Source organism: Bactrocera neohumeralis, chromosome 2 (genome assembly GCF_024586455.1).
Source record: "Bactrocera neohumeralis isolate Rockhampton chromosome 2, APGP_CSIRO_Bneo_wtdbg2-racon-allhic-juicebox.fasta_v2, whole genome shotgun sequence".
NCBI lineage: Eukaryota > Metazoa > Arthropoda > Insecta > Diptera > Tephritidae > Bactrocera > Bactrocera neohumeralis.
The window spans coordinates 79,673,279-79,698,193 of NC_065919.1; the positions used below are offsets into that span (position 1 = coordinate 79,673,279).

Genomic DNA, 24,915 nt, shown 5'->3' on the forward strand with positions numbered 1-24,915 from the left:
AGCACCGACAATTTCCTACGATTGCGCTGTGACCTGGCACCCATACCAGTCTTATCATAAGGAGACTGGGTGCTATTGAAACGCATTCCTTGACCAACACTGTATGCACTGTTAACGGGTTCAAGGCCAGTATCGCCGCCCGGATTCCTGAGTGGATGGTCACTTCTCTAAAGAAGGATACACTCCGGAGCAGTAAATCTACCGCTCCCTTAATGGCTGCAAGCTCGGGTTAGAAAACACTGCAACAGTCAGGAAGTCTGAAAGTGGAATTGATTGAGAGCTCCTGAAAAAAATTGAAACGTCAAGTTGAAAAATAACAACTGTGGAAAAATTTATATGAAGCTTGGTAAACAAATATTTTTTAATTCCGATCTCGGATTAAAACTTAAATTTTAATTTTTTAATTCCGATGTTGGAATTAATTTTTAAACCAGAATTTTAGGATTATAAAATTCGCAATCTTGGTTGGGATATAACTTTTTGCATAGACTTTTGTTTTTAACAGAGATTATACTTATTTATATGCCCGTCACTGTATACATACATATATAACCCGTTGCAGTGCGCGGCTGGGTGAATGTGAATATTAAAATGCGTCGTTGAGTGCTGAGGATATCCTCAACCGCCAGCATTGATGACGGCGATATTATTTGCCATAAAGTTGACGTTGATGGTTGATGTTGCCGGTGCGGTGGCGTGTCGGTGGAAAGGAGAAGAGCGCGCAATGGAGCTGCAGCAGTATGTGTTGGTGCTGTTGTTATTGTTGCTGCTGGTTGTTGATGAAGATGGTGTTGTTGGCACTGTTATTGCTATCACTTTTGCTGTTTGCTGCAACCGTGTTGAGTGCCGTCGCCACTCACTTCACTGCCTCGGAAAGTACTTCAGATATTTTTTCATTGCTGTTCTCGTTGTTGTTGCTTTTTAACGATTTTTTATTACAACTCACTTTTTATATGTGTGTGTATTATGGCTTTTTAATTCATTTCTTTTCCTGTTGCTTGCCGCAGCGTCCCGCAATCGGCGCTCGGGCATCTTCGCGTGCTTGTGCACGCCTAAATAGCGTCAAGTTAACAACAATTAACTTGCTTTTTCCCCCCCATTTATCAATTCTGATTTTCGTTTTTCTTTCTTCGTTGGTGTTACATATATGAATATATATATATATACATAAGTATATTAAGCGAAAAAATGCTGGCTTCAATCATTAATCAAATGCTTGTTGTGCGAAATAGTTGAGTAGCTGCCAATTTCAGGCAGCGCTCGCAGTCCGCCAGCCTTCAATGAAAGATAAATACAATTTGAAGCGCTGCGGCAAAGTATAAGCGTTACAAATTCGTATTGACTTTTGGGTAATAATCTTCTTTCGCTTTGTGCTTTGTAATTATTTGAATGAGCGGAAATGCGTGAGTTGCGGAAATTACGGTAAAAGGCTTTCAATTGAGAATTGTTCCGTTAGTTTGGCTTTGTATCATTCGTAATAAAGATAATGCATCTCGTTAACTGCTTTTTAATGTTTAGAACTCGCCTAGAGTGCCTATGAAGAGTTCTTCTGGTCATGCGAGAATCTGATTAACATTTCAAAAGAGATTTCAGTCGATCTCTTTGATCTTTGATCTCTTAGTTTAAAATTATAGTTCAATTTAGTTGTATTGCTTGATTGCATATTTATGAGCCGAGAATTTTCAAATTTTTAGCAGCTTGAGGCAAAAGATCGACTTTTTGAAAGGAAAGTATAAACGCATTGTCCCGAAACTGAATTTTTCAAATCGGGAGACAATTTTACTCGTAACCCGTCCAGAGTTAATTTCCTTTCCCGCCGGTTCGGTGGAAAGTCTGAAGTTATGCGCTTCCAAGTGTTTAAGTCTTGACCTCCTAAATGCGAGGCAGTCAAGAAGAAAATGTTGAGTTGTTTCCATATCGTCTTCTTCCATACAGCTTCTGCAGAGGGCTTCTGGTAGGATTCCCTTACAGCATGTTCGCCAATAGAGCAATGGCCTGTTAAAAGCCCCACAACTAGGGAGAGGCTAGACTTACTGAGGCCAAAAAGAGATCACTAGATCTCTTGCGATCGATCTTGGGCCAAAAAGATTTTGCGACAGCGCATGTACGGATGGTGGCTCAGCGCTGGCCAAGCTCCCGCGATGCCCAGCTATCTAGCAGTAGAAGACAAGAGTACCGACCTACACTAATTCTACTGATAAAGTTCTGGGTTTCCTTTCCTTACTAGCTCATCAGCTTTACTATTTCCAGTTTTCATATCACAAATATACTCGATGCTATTGATAGCGAGAATTCCTTGACCAAACCTGAACGCACTGTTAATGAGTTCAAGGCTAGTATCGCCGCTCTGCTATCTGAGTGGAGGCTGCACTCCGGAGCAGAAGTGGTTTGAGAAGCTTAATTTTTCCCGAACGAACTAATTTGAGTAGTGCAAGCGTTCAGTAAAGGTTGTGAAGTCACCGAAAACTTTCTTCATTCGAGTCATCTATTCACCTCTGTTAAGAATATCGAACAAATTTAAGGAACAGTGAATCGTTACGTTGGCATGCGGGAATTATCAGTTGATCTCAAATTCTCTTTGGAATCGCCTAACACATTTATGTAGACTATTAAGCGGGTCGATGCTAGACTCGTACCGAAAGATCTGAATCTCAGATTTAGTAGAGGTCGCAAAAGAGATGCTTGATAACGTAACTGAGGACTCTATATTTGATTAATGGATCGTTATTGGTGACGAGACGTGACGTTTTAAATTTGAAAGCGAAACTATCCAAGAATCTAGCGAAAGGCACACCAAAACGAGCCGAAACCGAAAAGGTTCCCCATTTAAAAGCGAGAAAATGAAAAAATCAGATGGTATTTGCCAACATTTTCATTTATTTAAAAGCGAAAAGATGTATTCGCTCTTATTGAACCTATTTTTTTTGGAGTTCAATCGTTGTTCTGACCTTTACAATTCTTTTATAACCATTTTTGAGTCCCTGTTGGATCTAATAACCAAAGTATCCTCTTCTTTGTATGTTGTTGCCCAATTTTTTCGATTTCGTAATATCAGACATCGAAAGAAATTGCGAGAAAAGAATTCCTTTCAACTTCGAAAAAAATCATTCCAAAAGTAATCTATCAAGCCGCCGTCGTAGTTAAAAAAGTTGCATACCGTATGCAAATATATACATATATGTACAGTTATGCCAGCTTTTCGCGGCATCAAAAGCATAAATATTCATCTTCCGTGAGCTATTAATTGGAAATTAAACACGAAAACTGTCGAAAACCCGAAAATCCAGAATCAATTAATAATAACCGCTACTCGTGCCACACGTTTACGTATACTACTTTTAGGTCACTACAGACATAAATATTTAGTGTAGTGCCTCGACAGTCGCCACTCATAATAGTCGATTGCATGCCAACACGTTGTGCGTGCTATGCGACAGCAATGAAACTTATTTACAACATGTGGCAATTTGGCTTTTTTTCCTGTTGCCACTGCTGACACATAACTGGTATGCACACACATATGTACATACATATGTATGTATTTACTCGTGGCAATCTGCAAATTGCGAATTATTGCAATTGCCATTTATGGGGAATTAATCAAATTTCTTTGAATCGTTAAAATCTTGTTTTATTGCACAATTTACACGATTTCATGCTGACATTCGAAAAAGAGAGAGTACGGCCAAGCCAAAAGTGGTCGAATGATTTTTGTTGTTGGCGTAGATCCGGCGTATGGGACACGTTGAAAGTTGTGGGCTTTGGAGGTTTAGCCATAGAGAGGTTAGTTTGTGCTCACATAAGTATGTACGTGCCTGTGATCTAGTATTTATTGTATTACATATATGTATGTATAGTATATAAAAAGAGGCGAGTGAAGAAAACTAATTTAAGACATTAAGATACCCTGGTATGGTTGTTGGACTTCCCTTCATTAGTATAATTTACAATATTAAATATTTTTTCTTGAAATGTAGCAGAATTTACACCACCTACCTTCCATGAAAACCCTTAGCTTAATCTACAAGAAGTTTTTAAGATTTAGGTATATAATCTCGGATGTCTTACCCCATATTTGAATCAAATTTATGCTGAAGACAATGCTTAAAAATAGAAATTTCAGCAAGTGTTGTTACTAATAATATGGGTATATGAGGTTTGTAGCACTTAGAAGGAAACTATATGTTATACACGACTTTAGACTTTACATATCCCCATAGGAAAACGTCTAACGGAGTGAGATCACACTCCGGTTGGTGGCCAATCCATCGACCCAAAACGTGAAATTATCTGTTGTGTTCTCTCCATCGGCATCATTTTTGAAGAAGTTTGGACCGATGATTCCACCGATTATTTCTGGATGAAATGGCAGATCTTGAATCTCTCAGGTTGCTCTCCATCCAAAGTACGAACATTTGCTGAACGTGGCTTATTCGGTCGAATATTATCCAATAATGCTGGGTCTCAATATAGGTGATGGTGTTGCGAATAGTATGCTCAGTAGGCCGCTTATGTTGACCATCAGTTGAAAGAAATGTGACATCGATTTGAAATTTAGACACATCGTTTTCTCCCCAAGAAGCTGCTCATTTACCGGAACCACCGTTATAGGTCCAAACGAACTGAACGATAATATTAAAATCTTTGTATGGAAAAATTTCTCTGATTTCGGCTGGTTTCGCTGTAGCAGATCCTTTTAGTGTCAATGATTCTTACTCTATCGCATAAATGGTTGACTTGACAATGTTTGCGCAAAAGAGATGAGTTGTAATGAACTATTCAGAACAATCTTTAAAAGTTCTTGCTTTCAAAAAGTAACAATTTTCCCAGCTACTTGTTAGCAATAGCTGAATATTTCGATTAAGTGAGGAACTGAATTCATTGAGCGCCGCTGACAAAGTTAAGTGAGCGAGATGAGGATGAGGGTAGAGGAGGAATTTGGAAGGAATGTGAAATAATCCTAGCTGTTTTATGGTATTTGTGGCTTAGTAATCCGGCAATAGTGTTCAACACCGTGATTATCGAATTTACAACTCTACTTCCCTATTGCGTTGCAAAGCTCAAATTTTTGCAATTATACCGAAGGGTGTGAAAGAAAGTTGTAACCACAAAAGGTGTATGGGAATATCATTATTTACATAGTATGTATGCATGTATATCATACTGCTATTTGTTGCTTTAATAACGAGAGGCATATGCCATATCTGTCGTATAAAACCATAAAAATAAAATTTATTTCACTCGACTATAAATACTATTTGGACACTTTAACCGTAACTACAGCAATGTTTTGAGAAAACGGAAATACTAAAATAAAAAACTGCAATATGTTCCCATTTAACTAGACTTTTCCGCCAATGTTTGTCTAACACCTATTTTATATCCTTACCAAAAGCACATCCGACTGAAATGCAGTGAAATGCGGTTAAATGTGATTTATTGGTTTATTTGCTGCCTTTTGGCGCTCGTGTTTGTTTAGTAGAACATCTGTCCATTTTTAGACGTATAACCAGGGGTTAGTCGGTAAAACACACAACCTTTTACAGTTTTATATTCCTTTGTTGTGTCTGTCTGGTGTCTTTCGTGTTAGGGTGCGCACCTTACTGTCTTGGCGTTATTGTAATAGATATCCAGTGAAGTTTTCCTGTTTTGTTGTTGCTTTTTTGGAGTGACTTTCTTCGTTTTTTCTGTATATGAGTATGTGTGGTTTATATTTCACAGGAAATATACACATCAAACTTTAATAATGCATCATATGGGTTTTACTTAAAGATATTACATTACATACGTATATTTATGTATATGTGAAGATGTGAATGTATGAATAACATAAACATATGTATATGTAAGTATAAGTAAAGCATAGCGTCGCTAATTCCGCGTATGATCGTGTTTACGTAATACATATGCAAGTGCATTACTGCATTTCATATGTTATGCGTACGTAGTTTTTGCCGACCCTGTAGGAAATATTGTTAATGACTAACTTTTGGTAAAAATTGGAACGAAGGCAAATTTAATATTTAGAAATCAGACGGCAACTCCGCTCACTCCCCATACAACGGCACTGTTAAAACTACTGAGAGAGCCATAAATCAATAACTTAATACGCCAGAGGTATAAGATTTTACACTGGAGATGGGCGAATATTATTCAAGTAGCTATCGGCGTAAACGCCTGAACTTACCAAAAATCTACCTATGTGTTTGATTTCGGTTTCTGGTACGTATATTTCACCTAGATGTCTAAAAGTATGAGATCCGAGGTGCTTTTGCCTTGTGTAGAAGTGTTGAGTTTAACATATCTCATATTTTCCAAAGAACTAATGTTGCTGGCATCCAGTAAGTTGGTTAAACTTTACCGCATGAATCCCGATCGGACAGTGTCTGATTAGAATAACCATTGAAAGCAGAAAGACGGGCTATATCCAATTACAGGACTTTCTAGATTCACAAAGGATTGTATATAACAGGCCAAATGTGATCTCCGCCATGCTGAGAGGCCAGACATCTAACGCAACCTAACCGAGCACCTCTTCTCTGGTTGTAGATAAATGATTCAGAGGTTAGGCTTGTTCTTCCCCAATAATTGTTATTCTTTTAGGGATTAAATGGTTAAAACAAGTACAAGGTTCATGAGCCTTTAAATACAGTATTGGAAATTAATTTTTTAAGGGTCAACATACCTGATATATTTATTTATGAGGTCGTGAGAAAATTTCAAGCCATTTCGGAGTAATTTTCCTCACTGGCCTAAAAAAAACGTTTCAAAAATAACGCATTTAAAGTTCTAAGAGCCAATTACACTAATTTCGTCTCCAAAACTATTTGTCGGATCAATATTCCAGATAATATTCTTAAATATACATATGTAAGTATGTATATTCGAATGCATGTAATATGCAAACAAGTCAGAATTACGTTAAATTAATTTTTTGCAGTATCCAAATATTAATCCATTTTCAAAAATGAATATACATACATATGTATTAATATTGCACCGCTGCTATAGACCTAATTATAAAAAGTGTACTTATAGCAAGCACTTGAGATGAATAATTCATTCAAATAAAAAATGAATTCCTAATACATAAACAATTCTTGATCTACATACATATATATTGTGACAAAAAATTACCAGGAAATTTACAACATTTATATTTAAAAGTTGCAATTCTTTTTATATTATGACATAAAAATACCCGGAAATTGTAAACAAAATGCAAAATTTTTATTCATTCATCAATATTTATTTTTTCGACTTCAAAGTAATCCCCACCAGATGTAATACACTTATGCCAACGATTTTTCCAGTCCTCGAAACACTTTTCACAAGCACTTTTTGGGATGGCCATCAACTCCTTCAGCGAACTTTGTTTCATCTCTTCAATCGACCGAAAACGGGTTCCATAGGGCGGCAATTTCAGTTTGGGGTACAAGAAAAAAACACACGGACCCAAATCTGGTGAATACGGTGGTTGATCGATGGCATTCATATCGTTTTTGGGTTTAAATTTGGTCACAATCGTAGCTCGATGCGATGGTGCATTATCATCGTGTAAAATCCATTAATTCTTCTTCCACAATTCCGGCCATTTTCGACAGATGTTCTCATGGAAACGCCGCAATACGGCCAAACTTCTTGACCGTCTGTCCCTCCGGAACAAATTCATGATGCACCAAACCACGAATGTCGAAAAAACAATGAGCATCCCTTGATTTTTGAGCGACTTTGGCGTGGTTTTTTGGTTTCGGCTCGTTTTTCCCTCCATTCTGCTAATTGTTAATTTGTTTACATGTAAAACTCATAAACCATGTCTCATCGGCAGTTATAATGCTCTCCATGAACTCTCATAATCAAGCATCTCCAAAGAGACCTGTTTACGGTACTATTTTTGTAAAAAAAAAATCGCTTTATCAGGACGAGTCGAGCTAGAACGCGTTTCATACCCAAAATATCCACCAAAATCATTCGACAGCAACTTTCAGCAATATTCTTCACTTTTTTAATATTTTAATCAGTTGAAGAGATCGAAGGTCGTACAGAACGTGGCATATCTTCAACGATATCTCGTCCGTCTTTGAAGGCTTTGCACCACTCGTAGGCATGTGTTTTTGATAAAACAGAATCCCCGCAAGCCTTTTCCAACATTGACAATGATTCAGCACACGAAATTTGGTTAGAAATATAAATTTTGAGACAAAACCTTTCTTCGATATTTTTATCCAATGTAAAAATCGCAACTAATACTGAAGTCTACCGACATAAGCAGCTGCTGTAAAGAAACTGGTTGACAGATTGCGCTCCTATTTAGCATACTAATTAAGGACAGTCCTACTAACTTACCAATAATATTTTTTTGAAATATCATTTAACCGGGAAATTTAATTACAGTTTCCGGGTACTTTTTTGTCAGAATGTAAGTCAAAAGTCCAGAATGTCTCATATATGCATCTACATACTATGTAAATACATTTCAATTATCTCAAGCCGCTTAGAAAAGTTTCCACTAGGAAACGAATCCCACATCTTTCTTTTCTTTTCCTTTTGCTTATTTTGCACACTCATAATGTTAAGTGGTGCTTTCAGATATGCAAAGAAAGAGCGCATGTGAAGTAATGCCAATAAGTCGAATGGAGTGGAGTGCTGAAGATAAATGCCATAGATTATGGCGGTTCTTCTGCGCGTCTAACAGCACTTGAAACGGTCAGCTTGTCGGCTATTTGCGGCGCACAACGGCAAAGCAAGTCAAGTAATAACAGAATAATGGAAAGAAAACAATAATAACTATCTGAAAACTTTGATGGCTACACATTTCTTTAATAATATGCATAGCACATACATACATACATATGTACAATAAAGCAACGAAGCAACGGCTCTTGGAAAGGCAAGAAGAACAGTACATGTTACGTTACCTTACGTTACAGCACTGACACCATAATTTCATTGCGGCATAAATCTTCAAATGCCATTAATGAAATGGAAAATGGAATGAAATAAAACGCTGCTATTGATGTTGCTCTTATTGTTGTTGATATTGCTATTAATAAATAATCGGCAAGCGAACACCAACGAACATCAGCTACATAACAGCGCTTATTGCGTATGGTCGTGTCGAGCCGAGGAGGTGTGTGTGGACAGTTGTCAGTCAGTGTCTGTGTGTGTGTGGCTGGTTGTTTATTAGATTTCATATTTTGCAAAAGAAAAAGAGAAATGTATGAAAATGTGCGAGACATTTCGCCTCAATTTGAACCAACCGCCATCAAAGCGCGAAGCAGGAAAGGGAAGTCTGTGCGAAGGCTGTGTATCGCATTAGCATATTTACATACATACATACATATGTATGTATGTGTGTACACTCACTTCACTGTGATGCTGTGGGAGCATGGCACAGCCAGTTTATGTGATCGTGTAGTGATACGCCCGCTGGCAACATCAATAAGTATTTTATTGTTATCAAGCTGTTGGTGCAGATTACAAGAGCCGTTAGGGAAGTACTCATGTATATATTGATGTATGTATACTATTATGTATATATTTGATTGGGTCTATGCGAAAAATTGAGTTTTTATACTTTTCGACCTAATATTAGGTTAGGTTAGGTTAGGTTAGATGATTGATCGAAGATCGCACGTGGACTGGAATATGTAGTCCCTTGTGAAGCCATTGAAAAGAAGAACTCTTGTGTTCGGACTTGTAGATTGGCAAAACGCTTAGTAGCCAATACAAATTTGCATAGGCCTTCAATTTCAAATATCGCCAGTTCAGTGGAATTTCTAAAAGTATGCGCTCCCGCATACGCGGAACTGTCTATAAAGAAGCGCTGAGTTGTTTCCACCTCATCTTATTCCATAAAGATTCTGAAAACAACGCCTGGTAACACTCTCAACCTTACAGCATGGACGCCAATAGAGCAATGGCCTATTAAAAGCCCTACTATGCAGGGACTAATCCTTTGGGCAAAGAGATCACTAGATCTCCTGGGATCAACCTGAAGCCAAAAGACATTTGCGACAGTGCAAGTACAGATGGCCAAGCTTACGCGAAGCCCAGCTATTTAGTAGTAGAACACAGGAGGATACCGCTCCCATTCTACCGATAGCGGTTCTAGAATGCATTTCCTTGCCAGCTCATCAGTTTGCAATTTCCTGCGATTCCGCTATGGCCAGGCACACATTCCGGTCTTATCACAAAGACAATTGATGCTATGAATAATGAAGCTAGGTACTCCTCGACCAACCCTGAGTGCACTGTAAATGAGTTCGAGGCTGCTATCTGAGTGAACGGTCACTTCTCTGAAAGAGGGTGCACTGCGCAGCAGCAGATCTACTGATAACTTACTGGCTGCAACCTCGGCTTGGAAGGCACTACAATAGTCAGGAAGTTGGAAACTGCAGTTGATAGAGAGCTCCTGACAGAAAACTTCTCACCAACCTACCCCCCAAGCTTGGCCCCTCCGTAAAGAAACTCACTGCTCCTCCCCTCCAACGGGTTCTTCCCATCCATAGCTCCTTTGTTGGCATATGGGCAGAGAAGAAGCCGTCAGGGTTCGGTTTAGGTGATCCGGTGTGAAGTCAAAGTATGTCAGGATATCCGAGTGTTCAGATAGGCGTTCTTTAAAGGATCCAGATTCTCTGAGTCTAATAGCCACTTTCGCGGCCATACACTATGTTCAAAATGGCGTTAAGTGCCTTGGTTGGAGTGTTCCTTACTGCACCACATATGCTGATGAGCGACATCCTTGGAACACTATCGACTTTCTTTTCAAGTGTGGTCCTTTTTAGGGCCCTCCACCACGTAAAGACTCCATAGAACTTAATAAGCTTGACTATGGTGTCATAGAGCCAGAGGACCACTTTCAGTGAGATACTCCACCTCTTGCCAATTCTATTAATAGAATTAATTCTGTGACCGCGTTTCTTGGTTATTCTCGTCCTCTGAAGTAATCTTCACAGATCTAATTATAGATAGATATCGATTTAGGTCCTTAGTTGAAGATATTTGAGAAATGCCAAATAATGAAGAAGCAGTAGATTGCGGAAGCGTGGAGAGTTTTGTTAAAACTTATGGACTTGGAGAATTTTTTCATTATTATTTCAACGACTAGAATTCATTTTAATTTTTTTTTTCAATTTCAATTAATATTGCTTGAATTCGGCTAAATTTCCCATGAAACTAAGCAAAAATAAACCGAAATAATAAATTTAAGAGCAGATCCATGTTCAAATGCCATGAAATAGATACTTATTTATGTGTGTAGACAGATATATGCTGGCTTGTTACTCCCTAAATTATCGTTGTTGCTATGATTATTGTATTTTTTGTCCGCCTTCCGTTGTCTCATGACAATTTGAGAGGATAAGAGTCTTGTTCACATGAATTTTAACGAATGAACGACTTTGATGCCGCGTGACACGCGAATTCGTTAAAAGCACAAACGTATTGACTTCGGTGTGTTAGTGTGTGTGTGTGCTTAGACATGCAAACGCAAGTTAAATATTTGTTCGAGTATGTACTTATGGACTCTGAGTATTTATGTATGTATGTATGTACATATATACCATAAAAACGTTTAAGTGTCGGCAGGCGGCAGTGTGACAAAGTCGAATTGTGCGCCAACCAATTAATTAGCATACAAAACTAATGTTTGAGATAGACATATTTATTAACTGGCAGTGCATACACACATACATATTCATATGACTACTAGTTTGTGTTTGAGATACATTAGCGCCAATTGGATTGAGTTGAATTTGAATTACGTTACTCGACGAGAGTTCAGTTTAAGTGTAATTGTAATTGATTAATATATGTATATGTGACTGTATGTGCATACATATATACATATATGTACATGCGAAGCTGCAAGATGCTTGAGTTGAGAAATAATGTGATTAAAATGATAATTCGAACTACTTCAAAGATTTAAATCTCCTGAGAAATCACCGAATTCAATACAACAAAAGGAAACGTCGGAGACCCTATTAAATGTATACATTGTAACAAAAAAGCGCCTGGAACTTGTGGTTAAGTTCTTCAGGTAAATGATATTTCGAAAAACAAAATGTATTTTGTTAAGTCCTACCGACTGTTCTTAAATACTATATCAAATAACGAGTTTTTCAGTAAGAACATCTCAAAAGTAGACCGATAGGGACGGCAAACGACCTCTGATTTTTCCCGCTCTTCTAACATTCCTCTACTGTACGGTTTGCCATTTCACCATGGAAAGATATACGATCCAACAACGATTCGAAATTATTAAAATTTATTACCGAAATTCGGAGTCAGTGGCCTCAACTTTAAGAGCACTACGTCCAATTTACGGTCCTCATAATCGTCCTGTCAAATCAACAATTGCGCGTCTAGTGGATAAATTTGAATTCACAGGCACAGTACAAAATGTCGCCGTGCCAGTGAGACAAAAAAGTGCCCGTCAATTGTCGTTGTGGCGAGTTTTATGAAAAGATCTTGGCCTACATCCTTACAAGATTAAATTGACGCAAGAACTGAATTCGCTTGACCAACAGGATCGTCGTATGTTCGTGAATTGGGCTGAGCAACAACTTGAAAATGATCTGGATTTTCATCAAAAAAATGTCTTCAGCTGTGAGGTTCATGAGGTTACTGGTCAGACAGCAATCCACACGTACTCCATGAGTCACTATTGCATTCCGAAAAATTTACTTTTTTAATTTAATTTTGGTGCGATTTATGGGCCGGCGGCACCATTGGGCCGTACTTCTTCCGTGATGATCAAGACCGGTAAGTTACTGTGAATGGGAATCGCTACCGCTTGTACGAATATCGAACGTGAAATTGCAGCAGTATCGGCCGATTTATGCTTGAAAATAGCCGAAAATTGGGTTCAGCTTCTGGATTTGTACTTCAAAGGATTTGTACTTTTATAGCGCTCTTATTGAAAATCCCGTCAATCCAAGATATAACATTTCCCCACCTTTTTGGCAACTTGTGGGTTCCAATCCAATCGAACTACACCGTCTTGGCGTCCAAGAATGATTAAAGTCAATGTGAACCGTATTCCAGTGAGGGCGTTCTGTAGCAATAGATAGAAATGATAGTCGAGGGGTTCAAGGTTTGGACTATAAGACAACATTTTCCAGCTTACGTTTTCCAAATAGCTTTTAATCAGTCTTGCAACATGATATTCCCCAGCACGTTCTTCGTCTTTCAAACTAAAATCATCACTTTTAAAACATGCAAGCCACTCTTCGACTCGTTCGCTCAGTTAGAGCATGTTTGACATAAACTTCTACCAAAATTCGAAGACTTAAATTGATGAAGAAGAACCTCCCGCATAGTTTCAAGAACAAAGTTCGACATATTTGAGTACGAAAATTATTTTTGTTTACTCTTTAAATAAATGTCATATTTATATAATGCTCGTTTTATATATTGGATTGTTTGAATCATAATCAAGACTAACCACATGAATATAGACATAGTATATTGGAACCTAATTCAAAATCGACTGTTAGCAATATATTTTCAGCGACGTCTAGGTCAATCCTGTATATGTGCTTGTAAAGTTTTCTTGGTGATACACACTATGGAAATTAATAAAAGGTTTTATTTCCAGCTTGCAACAGAGTTTGTCTTCTAAAGACTATCTAGTTTCAACCTATCGTCCAAAAGGCTCATTGGTTCGTTCAACCCGGGTGCACATATAATCATGGGAATATTTTATAGTAAGACGATTATGGGAGGGACTACATCTGCACTCATCATTTGCATTGCTTTAAGAGCCTCTCCTTTTTGTGACATCCAAAGCTGCTTCGAAGAACAGTCCTGAAAAATAAATACTCACAATTCGTTTCAAATTTTTCATTGAATAAAATCAAAAGTTCTGAAAGTTAGGTTAGGTTCCCAGTTCACAGAGCTTTCCGAAGCATTATTTAGTTTCTAAGAAGCAGGTGTGTCACATTCATGTATTAACTCTATCTTTTTCTGAGTCTTTTATGCCGCCAAACTTTACCTCTATCCCGATGTGGTAGCTTTCAGCCACACCTCTGGGAGCACAAAACTGAGCAATGTTGGATAAAAATAGATTTCATTATGCACTTTTATGTGAATATTTCGCATAGTCAAGTCAAGTCATACTTATACGTATACATATGCATGCCTATAAAAGTTTTGTTTGTCATAAAGCTGTTTACGGACATTCATGCATAATATCTCATCCATTTATGTTGTCATACAACTTTCTTCGGCTCATTAGCGGTATTCAAAACAATGGTATGACAATGATGAAACCAAAGCGAGCTCTGCGAGAAAGTCAAAACGATTGTGCATAAAATGCCAAGTCAAATGCGCTAGTCATAAGTGAATTGCCAATAAAATACAAGTAGTATAATTATTAAATTTGCTTTTGAATGTCATAAGCAAGCATTAGCCGAGTTGCATGCGTTTGAGGACAATTTCAGAGTTAATCACGAGAAAATAGTATCGGACATTATTGGCGCATCGTATGCCAGCGCTGAGAGCTCCCGCATTGTGTGCGTGCCAGTGCGGCTTCCTACAGCAGATAACAGTACATATACAGGTACATTGTGCATGCATCCTATGGTTTTACTGCTACTAACTCGTCGCTGAATTTAGTGCCTCGTGTTGCGCTATAAATTTTGCTGAATTCATGAGGAACGCATCAAATATCTGTCCAATCGTTCGAGTACTCGCGTCCATTACGGTTCATAATAATGCAAAATGGGCAATTAAATTTGTTATCTGCCAATTGAATGGCCTCACGAATATGCGCGACGTTTGAACTTTCGAGCGTGCAGGTGAAGCCACTCACCACTCAATCACCCACCACCGCTTCAGATATTCGCTCAACCACTTGGCTACCACATTGTATGTATGCATGTGTGTGTGTGTGTGTAAATGACTGTAGTTAACAGTTAGTGACTGAAATTTGTTTGCATGTAAGCACATAGGCACATATCGACACATGAATTTAAAATCCGACGTTAGCGGGCTTACACATGGAAGGTATGCATATATTAGGGTGAGCCAAAAATAAAATCGAATTTCTATCTCTTACGTCGACATCTTAAATTTAAAGCGTACAAAATACAGCTAGTGAAAGAACTGAAGTCACTCGACCTTCGCAAGCGACATCGCTTCGCTCTATAGGCTCTAGGAAAGTTCCAAGATTATTGAAATGACACAGAGCTAAGTCAGGCGAATACGGTGGTAGCGGCTCGATATCGGTTGAAAATTTGGCGAAAGCTCATGAAGAATCAATTCAGTGTACGACGGTGCATTATCGTGTTGCAAAAACCAAGAGTTGTCGGCTCATAATTCCGGCCTTTTTACGAAAAGCTTCGCGCAAACGACGCATAACACTCAAATAGTATTCCTTGTTGACAGTTTGGCTTGTCGGAAGGAATTTGGATTGCACCACATCTCGGTAATCGAAGAAAACTATCAACACAACCTCGATTTTTGACCTGCTTGGACGTATTTTTTTCGGCTTCGGCTCACCTTCGCCACGATATTCCGCCGACTGATCGTCTGTTTCCTGGTCGTAAGCATATATCCAACACTCATCGCCAGTAATAATGCGCTTCATGTTATACTAAAAGTGGGAACGCTTTGTTTCACAGACGTTAGAGCGACTCTGTTTATCGAAAAAGTTTAGTGATTTTGTAACCAATTTTTCTTTCACCTTTTTCAAGCCCAAATGGTCTTTCAAAAAGATCTCTGACTGTTTATCCTCTATTCTCAAGCATCAATTCCTATATTTTATTGACATATTGACCATCAGTTGATGTAGATAGTTCATCGTCAACGCGTTCTCGACCCTCTTTGAATAATTTGTACTAATCAAAAGCACTTTCTCGAGCTAAACAATTATCACCGAAGGTTTTTTCCAACATTCTGAAAGTTTCGGCACCAGAAATTTGATTCCGCACACAAAATGTCACTGACAGTCATACATACTAACCCAGAAAAAAAAAATTACGACGAATGGGTTTTCGCGTGAAATTTTAATTAAAAGGTCTTACTATTTTTTGCCCACAGTAGTATTTCTCTGTATACAATTTAACCTTTATGGAATTTATATTAGTTTATTTTGGCTCACCCTACTTAATATATACAAGTATATATGTATGTGTGTTGATCCTCACCTGCCCGCCAGTTTAAAGCCCACTGCATTGAGCACTCATTGAAATGAAGATAAATGGCTATAACTGTGCTTTTTAACTATTTCCATTCATTATTTTATTTTCATTACTTCTTTTTGCCACCGATTCCCCTCTATCTCCCTCTCCCTCTCGCTCTCGCTTGACGTCAAGTGGAGTGGCTTTTATTTTCAAATTGTAATTAAATAGTTAGTTTCCAATGGTTTATTATCGCTGTCGTTTGGTAACTGGAAATGAAATCGTAATTTGTTGACGGTCAAATGCAATTTAGATTAGTGAAATACGGCAGCTCGACGTTCGTTCGGCTCTGTTCGGTTTGCGTGTGTGCAAAGCTGTGTGCGTGCGGAAAAACAGTAATTTTAATTAATTGCTAATTTAATCGATAAATGACAATAACGGACATATATCTGTATTTAAGTGGTTTTATCATTGTTTGTTGCAATTTTCTTTTTGCGTCGCTGTCAGCTGTCATGTGAAGTGCAGTTATGTAAGTCATTGCTATTGTTTTCACATGACTGCTCCAAGTTTTTACGTAAAGACTTAACATGCATGCGAATTGCAAATACCGTTGGGTTTTGATATTAATTTAATTTGATTTGAGAATTGGTTTTGTGGTATATACATACGTACATATTTGCAGTCTTCATACAACATTTTGATTAGCAGAAAATATAGAGAATCCTTTTCACATCTATTATGATATATTTCTTCTTACGGGATCAATGTTAACGGTTATATGAAGAAATATTCTGATGGCATACGTAGTATAAACTTAATATACGCATCGTATATGTACGAGCTTGTATATCGTATTCTTGTATATTCGGAATGACCCGAATATACACGGATATTTCGGAAATAATAAAAATAACGCTATTAGATCAATTGCGGCAATTTGTGTTAATTTAAAATCGGCCTTTGTCTAATATAATTTGTATTGTTGATAACGGCATTTCCTGTCTCATTTCGAAATCGTAATCGGATAAATTTTTGGGGATGCAATAGTCACGGCACATCTCATCGTACCAGCTGTGCTTTTGCCTTTTCCGAAACCTAATGGTTTCATTTGCAGCTGTACGTAACGAGCTTGAATTGCCGTCCCACAGTTTCCTTATACCGAGTTGCTGATGAGTGCTGTCAGAGATCAGAAGTGCAAGTCGAGTAGATAATCGTTGGGTTGTCTGTTGTAATTGCAGCTTCTCGACGTCGAACCTTCCTTGTGTTTGTTGATGTGCGTTTTTTGCTGCAGAGAGGCGGGTGCTCATCTAGGTTGCAACAAGATAATGGTCCGAATAGATGATAGGACTTCAGAGCCTACGCACGTCTAACACTGGAGACATGTTTTCCGTCTATCACAACATGATCGATCTGGTTGGTGGATTTTCGATCCAGAGACAGTCAGTTAGCTGATGAATTTTCCTATCCTGGAGTCTAGTACTACATATAATCATATTTACGGCCCCGGCGAAGTTGATCAGTCTCAATCCATTTGGGGATGTTTCATCATGGTGGCTACATTTACCAACCGTTGTGCTAAGATGCCTTATTTGCCCACCCTGGCATTAAATTCGCCAAGGATGAATTTAACATCGTGGCTGTGGCAACTCTCATATGTGCGCTCCAAGGCTCATAGAATACATCTTTGGTCATACCGCCTTTCTCTTCTGTTGGGGCGTGGAAGAACTTCGCTTTGATGCGGATTGTGGCTAGACATTCATCTACCGGTGTGAATGTCAGAACTCAGCGAAGGAGTCTCTCTCCCATCACGAATCCCACACCGAATTTGCGCTCCTTTATGGGGCCACTGTAGTAAATACCACAAGGAACTACTCGTCTCAGTTCTTGTCCCGTCCATCGCACTTCTTGGATGGTGGTGGTGTCAGCCTTTGCTCTTACCAGGACATCAACTATCTGGGCAGCGGCACCTTCCCAATTAAGAGACCATTCCTTTCAGGTGCATGCCCTTAAATCGTAATTCTTAAAGCGTTTGCTGTGGTCGTCATCATCCGAGGTGTGTTTGCCCAAACGCCATTACCTACGAGCTATGCCAGAAGGTTCTATATGTAAATTCTCCTGCAGCCAGTAGCCATCCCACCGATTTTGCTGCGCAGCTTGCGGCGATGAAGTTTTTAGGTGGCAGGTTTTGTAACAGTTCAACAGCCGCCGATGGAGTTGTTCTTAAAGTTCTTGTTATGCACTGCGCAGCGAGTCTCTGAACCCTTACCCGGTACATTAATCTCCGTACGCCTGTCCACCATACTACTGTACCGTAGAGTGGAATGACTCTAACAACAGCTGTGTAGCGCCAATGCATAAGGGAGGGAGAGAGCCCCCCGGTTGTGCCGAGCATCTGCCTACACGCATATAAAGCATTGCTGGCATTCCTCACACTTTCTTTCACGTTGTGCTTCCACAGCAGTTTGCTGTCCAAGATTACCCCAAGGTACTTGAATTGTTTCTTGAGAGAGAGGAATCTCCATAGAATAATTTTTTACTTTCTTGTGAACACAAGCAGATCCGTTTTCTCCGGGTTCAATCAGTTTTGTTCATAATACTGTTAATGGTCTGTAGTTATTAAAATGGCAATATAGTCCGCATATGCCACTATCTTAGAGGCTTTGCCTTCCAAGTTCCTTAGACATTTATTCACCACTAATTTCCATAGAAGCGGAGATAGCACTCCACCTTGGAGAGTATCTCTACAGACTACGTACTGTGTCCAAGGTTTTCTCTAGCGTTTTGAGCAGGAAAGAAGTTAAGCTTATAGGCCTAAACACTTTTGAGTAGGTTGGGAGGTTTCTTCGGTATGAAAACTATCCTAGCCTGTTTCTATTAGTGTGACACATTGCTGAACTTCATGCATTGGATATGAAAGGTCTGTCGCAAAAGAAACAGAACTTTTTAAATATAACTGTTTCTGGTTGCGCCACCTATTGGTGGGTATATGAAGTAAAAAGTTTGATCTCTTGTTGACATTTCGTAAAAATTTTAATACAATTGGATAACTACAATCGATGCTATCGATCAAAAAGTGACAGCAGCTGCTGGTCATCGGTCGTAAAATGCAAAGAGCAGATATTATATTTTGTTTTAAACTTGGGAAAACGTTTACTGAAACATTTCAAATGATGAAAAAAGTTTATGGTGATCAGTGCCTATCCCGTAGTAATGTGCATGAGTGGTTTAAGCGAATCCAAGAAGGTCGTGAGGACTTCTGTGATAATCAGAAGTCGGTCGTCTTCAGAAGTCAAAAATAAAGACAATGCTGATTTGTTTTTACGATTCTGAGGGTATTGTACACCGAGAGTTCGTCCCACCTGGCCAAACGATTAATGCTGTGTTTTACCTTGGTGTTATGAAGCGTCTTTTGTCACGCATTCGTCGTGGTCGACCACAATACCGTAAGGCGCGCCGTGTCATCGGTCGACGCTTATTAACCATTAATCACTCACCCTACTCACCTGATCTGGCACCCTGTGATTTTTACCTATTTGGAAAACTTCATTTGCCCATGAAAGGACACTGGTTTCTGGACATTTCAGCTATCCAAAAGGCGACGACCGATATTCTCAAGAGCATTCCGAAAAATGACCTTAAATACTCATTTCAAATGTTGTTTTTTAACAGTCCTGTTATTTATGCCACAGACCTTGTACATAGATGTGTTAAAAATTTCTAATAATTTAGAAATTGACAAATAGAACAAAACATTTTTGTATTTTGTGAAGCTTTTATTATCTTACTCAATTTCTCAAAAAATACGATTCTTACTGTCATAAGCCCGGTGCTATATTTAAATGCATACTGTATATATACAGTCAGACCTAGTCATAAGCATGCTTGCACCTATATAACGAAATAAATTGAATGCTTTGACGCAATGACTCACAAATTCCTGCGATTTCTTGCACCCAACGTAAGGCAAAAAGCTGGTCGAGCCAGTTCCAGCGCGCAAACGCAGCAAGCACGTGTGAATCATCGCGAAACAAGCTTTAGAAATACGAGTTGTCTAAATAGATTCAGTCTCCTTTGTTCACAACAAAAACGGTATAAAGTCAAAATATTTTGGAATTAGAGCTGATTATCACAACAGTACAACTAATGCTTTAAGCCTCCAAAATACACACCTCTTCCCCACCAAAACGACCATCGCTTCAATGTTAACAAATTTTGCAAAAACAACAACGTACAATTAACGCCATTAGCAGTGTTTACTAACGATATAAGCGAGTGTTAACACGCCCATTTCCAGAAAACGAAATTCAGCAATCAAAATGTGCGCGAAATAAGACTATTAAACACAAGCTTGCATATGTAGATATACTCAAAACTACATAACATTGTTGTTATTGCCTGTAGGTACACATGTACGCTTGATTTGTGAGCATTATTGCATGACATATTGCCGCTTAGCAATCGGTTAATAGCAAATTTACCGCTATTGGCATTTGATAGCGCTACTAAGTATCGCATTTCTCACGTCAATCTAATTTCCAATTCACATTTTTGTTGCACTCACAGGCAAATTCGCTGATTTATAAACAGTAGCTGTTACCTTTACACACACCTCCCCATGAGTAGGTATAGCCATTAGTATATACTATATATATATTTGCTTAGGGGCTGAGTGCAAAAATATCCGCTAATTAGCACATTGCTTCTGTGTGCATGTTGGTGTCCGCTAAACACTTTGGTAATTGTGGCGTTTCGATCGGTAATTGACTGAACGGAATCCGATTTCTTAATTCACCGGGAAACGATTATGACAGGAATAGGTGAACAAAAAAAGAAAAGAAAAAAAATTAACTTCGGTTGCTATACCACCTTTAACAAATACAAAAGATTCCTTATAAGACTACTATATGCTATAGTGATCCCATCTGAAAGAGACAGACGGACGAACAGAGAGACATAATTATGGCTAAATTGACACAGCTCATCATACTGATCACTTATATAAGTGTGATCCATTTCCAGCTTCCCTACTAAATAAAGAAAACAGAAACTTCAAATTTAATGAGGAATGTTTATTATCATTCGAAAGAACATTCTTTAGCATTATTTTTTTGAAATATCCCTTTCAAATGTTGGTTGCGGATACGTCTCAGATGGTTCTTCTGTTGAGTCCAATTTTCGATGGCTCGTTCGATCATTTCGACTCGTAACTGGCCAATGACATGAGTGATTTTTTATTCCAAGGCCTGCATCGAAGCGGGACTGTCTGCATAGACTTTAGCCTTTACATATCCCCACAGTCTAACGGTGTGATATCATTCGATCTTTGTGGCCAATCGACCGGCCTAAAATGTTAAATTATCTGCTTCTCTCAATAGATCCGTATCCGAATATTATCCAATAATGAATGCTATGTCTCAAGATGGGTGATGTTGTTGCGAATAGTAGCTAGTATAGTATAGGTCTATTGTGTTGACCATAAGTTGAGCGAAGCAACCCGAACACATTCTTTACAGAACGTAAATTTTCGCAATAAAGTTGAACGATTTGTAAAGGTTGTTTGGTGTAACAGCTTGACACGACTCACGCGTGATCTCTCTCTAAAAAAAAAAATTGAAAAATTTGAAAAAAATACGTCTACTTGGATCACATATGTATGTACTAAATATTTATATGTTATAAGGTTTCTGACGCTTTCTCCTGCTTCAAAGTTCGTGACAATCTTAGTATACCTGTTTAGGGTACAACAAAGAGAAAAGCAGGAAGAGCTAAGTTCGGATGTAATCCAACCCAACATTTTAAGCTCTTATAATTTTGAAAACCCAAAGCCGGGGAAATATAATAAATATCATTCAAAAACTGACATTCTCGGCATAAAGTTGGCTAGAATAACGGTAATGACTATATGTAATATATGGAGGCTTGGGTAATTCGCAGACCGATCTCAAAGACATTCGGTACTATAGGATATCGAGTCTTATAAATTTCTTTTATGTTGTCAAGATATCTTACATATTGACCTATACATCGAATTAAGTCAAAAGGAAGTTTAAAATTGTATGTTACATATATGGGGGCTTAGGGCTATAGACCCGAATCCATCAATTTTTGGCATCGCGATCAAAGTTAAATGATATTTGCGGTTAAAAATCAGATATAAGCACTGAGGTCCACATATTCTGTATCTGTAAACTTGAAAAGTTGTGTTAAATTTCTACGATTTTTGAACATGGGATGGTATACCTGGCATCACTATCGATACCTCCTTCAGTGTATCATACCGTTGGGGCCCCAGATGCTTGCAGCGTAGTCCTGCCAATGAGGGACAAGTCCACTAAAGATGTTCCATTGTTTCCTTGGTGATTTACTCTAGACATTTCCTACAGTCTTCTTGATCTATCAACTCCATTCTGCGGGCGTGTGCCGCCACCAGGCAGTGACCAGTTAGTATTCCGATCACTTTCGACTGCTGTCCTGCTTCCCAAGACACTTCTGGCCGATATGCGATACGAGGTTACTGCTTTGATTGCAGCTTGACTGTCTACGTAGATGTTGGCTCTAGTATTGATTATGACATTCACTAAATTTTGCTGAAATGTGTCTAGTAGTCGCTGCAATAAAGGATTTCACACTAAGGCAGGGGGTGCCATGCCCATTGTCCACTTTTGATAAAAGCTCCTAAGAAGTCTTTGCGTACTATCTTGGCTGTATAATCTAATGACGCATTTATTCAGTGAATTATCGGTCTTTTAGTGGTTTTCAACATACTCGTTATATGGGAAGTGGGCGTGGTTATCAACAGATTTCATATATTTTCATAGTGCTTTTAGAAGTGCTAGCAGGACTTCTTCTTTTCAGCAAGTTTGGTTGAAATCGCTTTTGGGGCTTGGAAGATATGCATATACAATTTATTAGATGGCGGAGTCACGTCCACTTAAAAACAAATTTTAAATCACAGAATATAAAGTGAAATAAGAACATACTTCATATTCAAAATTTTTTGACGCAGCTACTAGTACAAATAGGTACGGTATTTTTGAAATATTTTTACCTCACAGCTCAAGGCATATCAATTTCACTCAACCCTTCCTCTCTTTGCTCAACTATTTATAGTAGGACAGGAAGGCTTTAAAAATAATTTCGACATGCGACATATGTTTTTATTACCGTGAAAAGTTCAAAGTGCTGTCACTTTTTAATAGCATGAGAAATGAGATCCGAATGTGGAAAGCTGAGCCAAAAATAGCGGAGGCGTCATGCTTCTTCTTGCACTGCATGGGCTTAGTCAGTTCATGAATGCAGGGCACCTAATATGGAATTTAGATGATTTATAGTAATGCAGTTGCAATTGATGCGCCCACTTTCATTACTTTAATGCGGAAAAGGGAGCTTAAAACTCGATAAAAAAATGCAGAGACTTTTAAGTGAAAAAAAAATGCAAAGCGAAATTAATGTTGGCTCATCGTGACATCACTGCGCGGCAATCACATCATTCACTTTATTTCTACGAATATATACTTTTGTGTGTCTGTAGATATGTATGGCGCAAGCTTTGGCATTGAACGAACGCCGCTTTGTTGTCCGCGATTCAATGCCGAATCGTAATTTCGATTGCGATTACCTAATTTTTGCAACGCACGATTGCACCCGCTGAATACCAAATCTTCTATTATACACACCACGCCCACACAAACAGTACATCAATTTGCAAACTTTCAAGCAATTTCCATTTCCTCTAATTACAGTTATGAACGAGTCGAATAAACGCAAGAAACTGAAATCACGCACAGCAACTGTACCGAGTGGCGGCGGTCAAGGTCATACCCATGCTGAGGGCTATATGAAGGATCACTTGGACGCCTGGCTGGAGACTTGTCTCAAGGATGCCTCCAATGCACAGCTGTCCTCCTCATCAGAGTTCTTAGATTATAATCCAATGCCCGCGGGTACTGTTAGTGGCGTCGGCGGCGGTAGTGGTGGTATTAGTACAACAAATCCGCAAAAATTCCTACAACAACAAATGCAGCAACGTCATCAACAAAGCCAGCAACAACAGCGTGAGCAGCAGCAACAACAACAGAATCAAGCGTATTTGTCCAATAACAGTTTGAATAACGCGAATCAACAGCCAACATTTTCATATGTACAACAGCAGCAACACCAACAACAGCACTCGCCACAAATGCAACAACAACAATTTGGTTTGCGTTCGGGTCCAATGTCATTTTCCGGCGGTTATGCGGGCGGTGGCAGTGGACCCTTCAGCCAAGGTTTTCAACGGGTGAGTGTTGCTAGAGAATCTAACTGTATTATAAAGCTTTCATTGTCAGTAAGCAGGAAGCAGAGATTGAAGAAAAATCGAATGAACTCAGTGAAGATCTCTGAGACGATCATAGAAGCATTCTTTAAACCCAAAATGGTTCAGATCTCCTTGTTCTACCGAAAATATATTGATAGAAGACAAAAGGCTTCTGAGGCATTAAATGTTGTCTCTTTTTGTTTGCTCAAATCTGTGAAAAGAGAATACTTAACATTCTAAGCGTCAATGCGGTAGGGAGAAAGCCGCGTCCTGGAAAGGACTCTTTTATTTAATCCTATAGCAGACCAACGAACTATATTTAGAAGAACAACTCTTTCAAATGTTGATCGCGGCTACGTCTCAGATTGTACATTCGTTGAGTCCAATGTTCGAGCATTTAACTGGCAAATGACACACATGATGTTTTGCTCCAAGACCTAAATCGAAGCAGGATTGTCCGCATAGACTTTAGACTTTAGGACTTTAGGAAAT

At 38.7% G+C, this 24,915-nt stretch overlaps 1 protein-coding gene across 3 annotated transcripts in view; it reads left to right on the forward strand.

Annotated features, from left to right (window-relative positions):
- The window catches only part of LOC126765700 (uncharacterized), a 62,801-nt gene that overhangs the window by 24,426 nt on the left and 13,460 nt on the right, over positions 1–24,915 (forward strand). For all 3 annotated transcript variants that reach the window (XM_050483450.1, XM_050483436.1, XM_050483442.1), the window contains exon 3: positions 23,870–24,405. In XM_050483450.1, the coding sequence (XP_050339407.1) occupies positions 23,870–24,405 (536 nt within the window). The remainder of the gene's footprint in view (positions 1–23,869; positions 24,406–24,915) is intronic.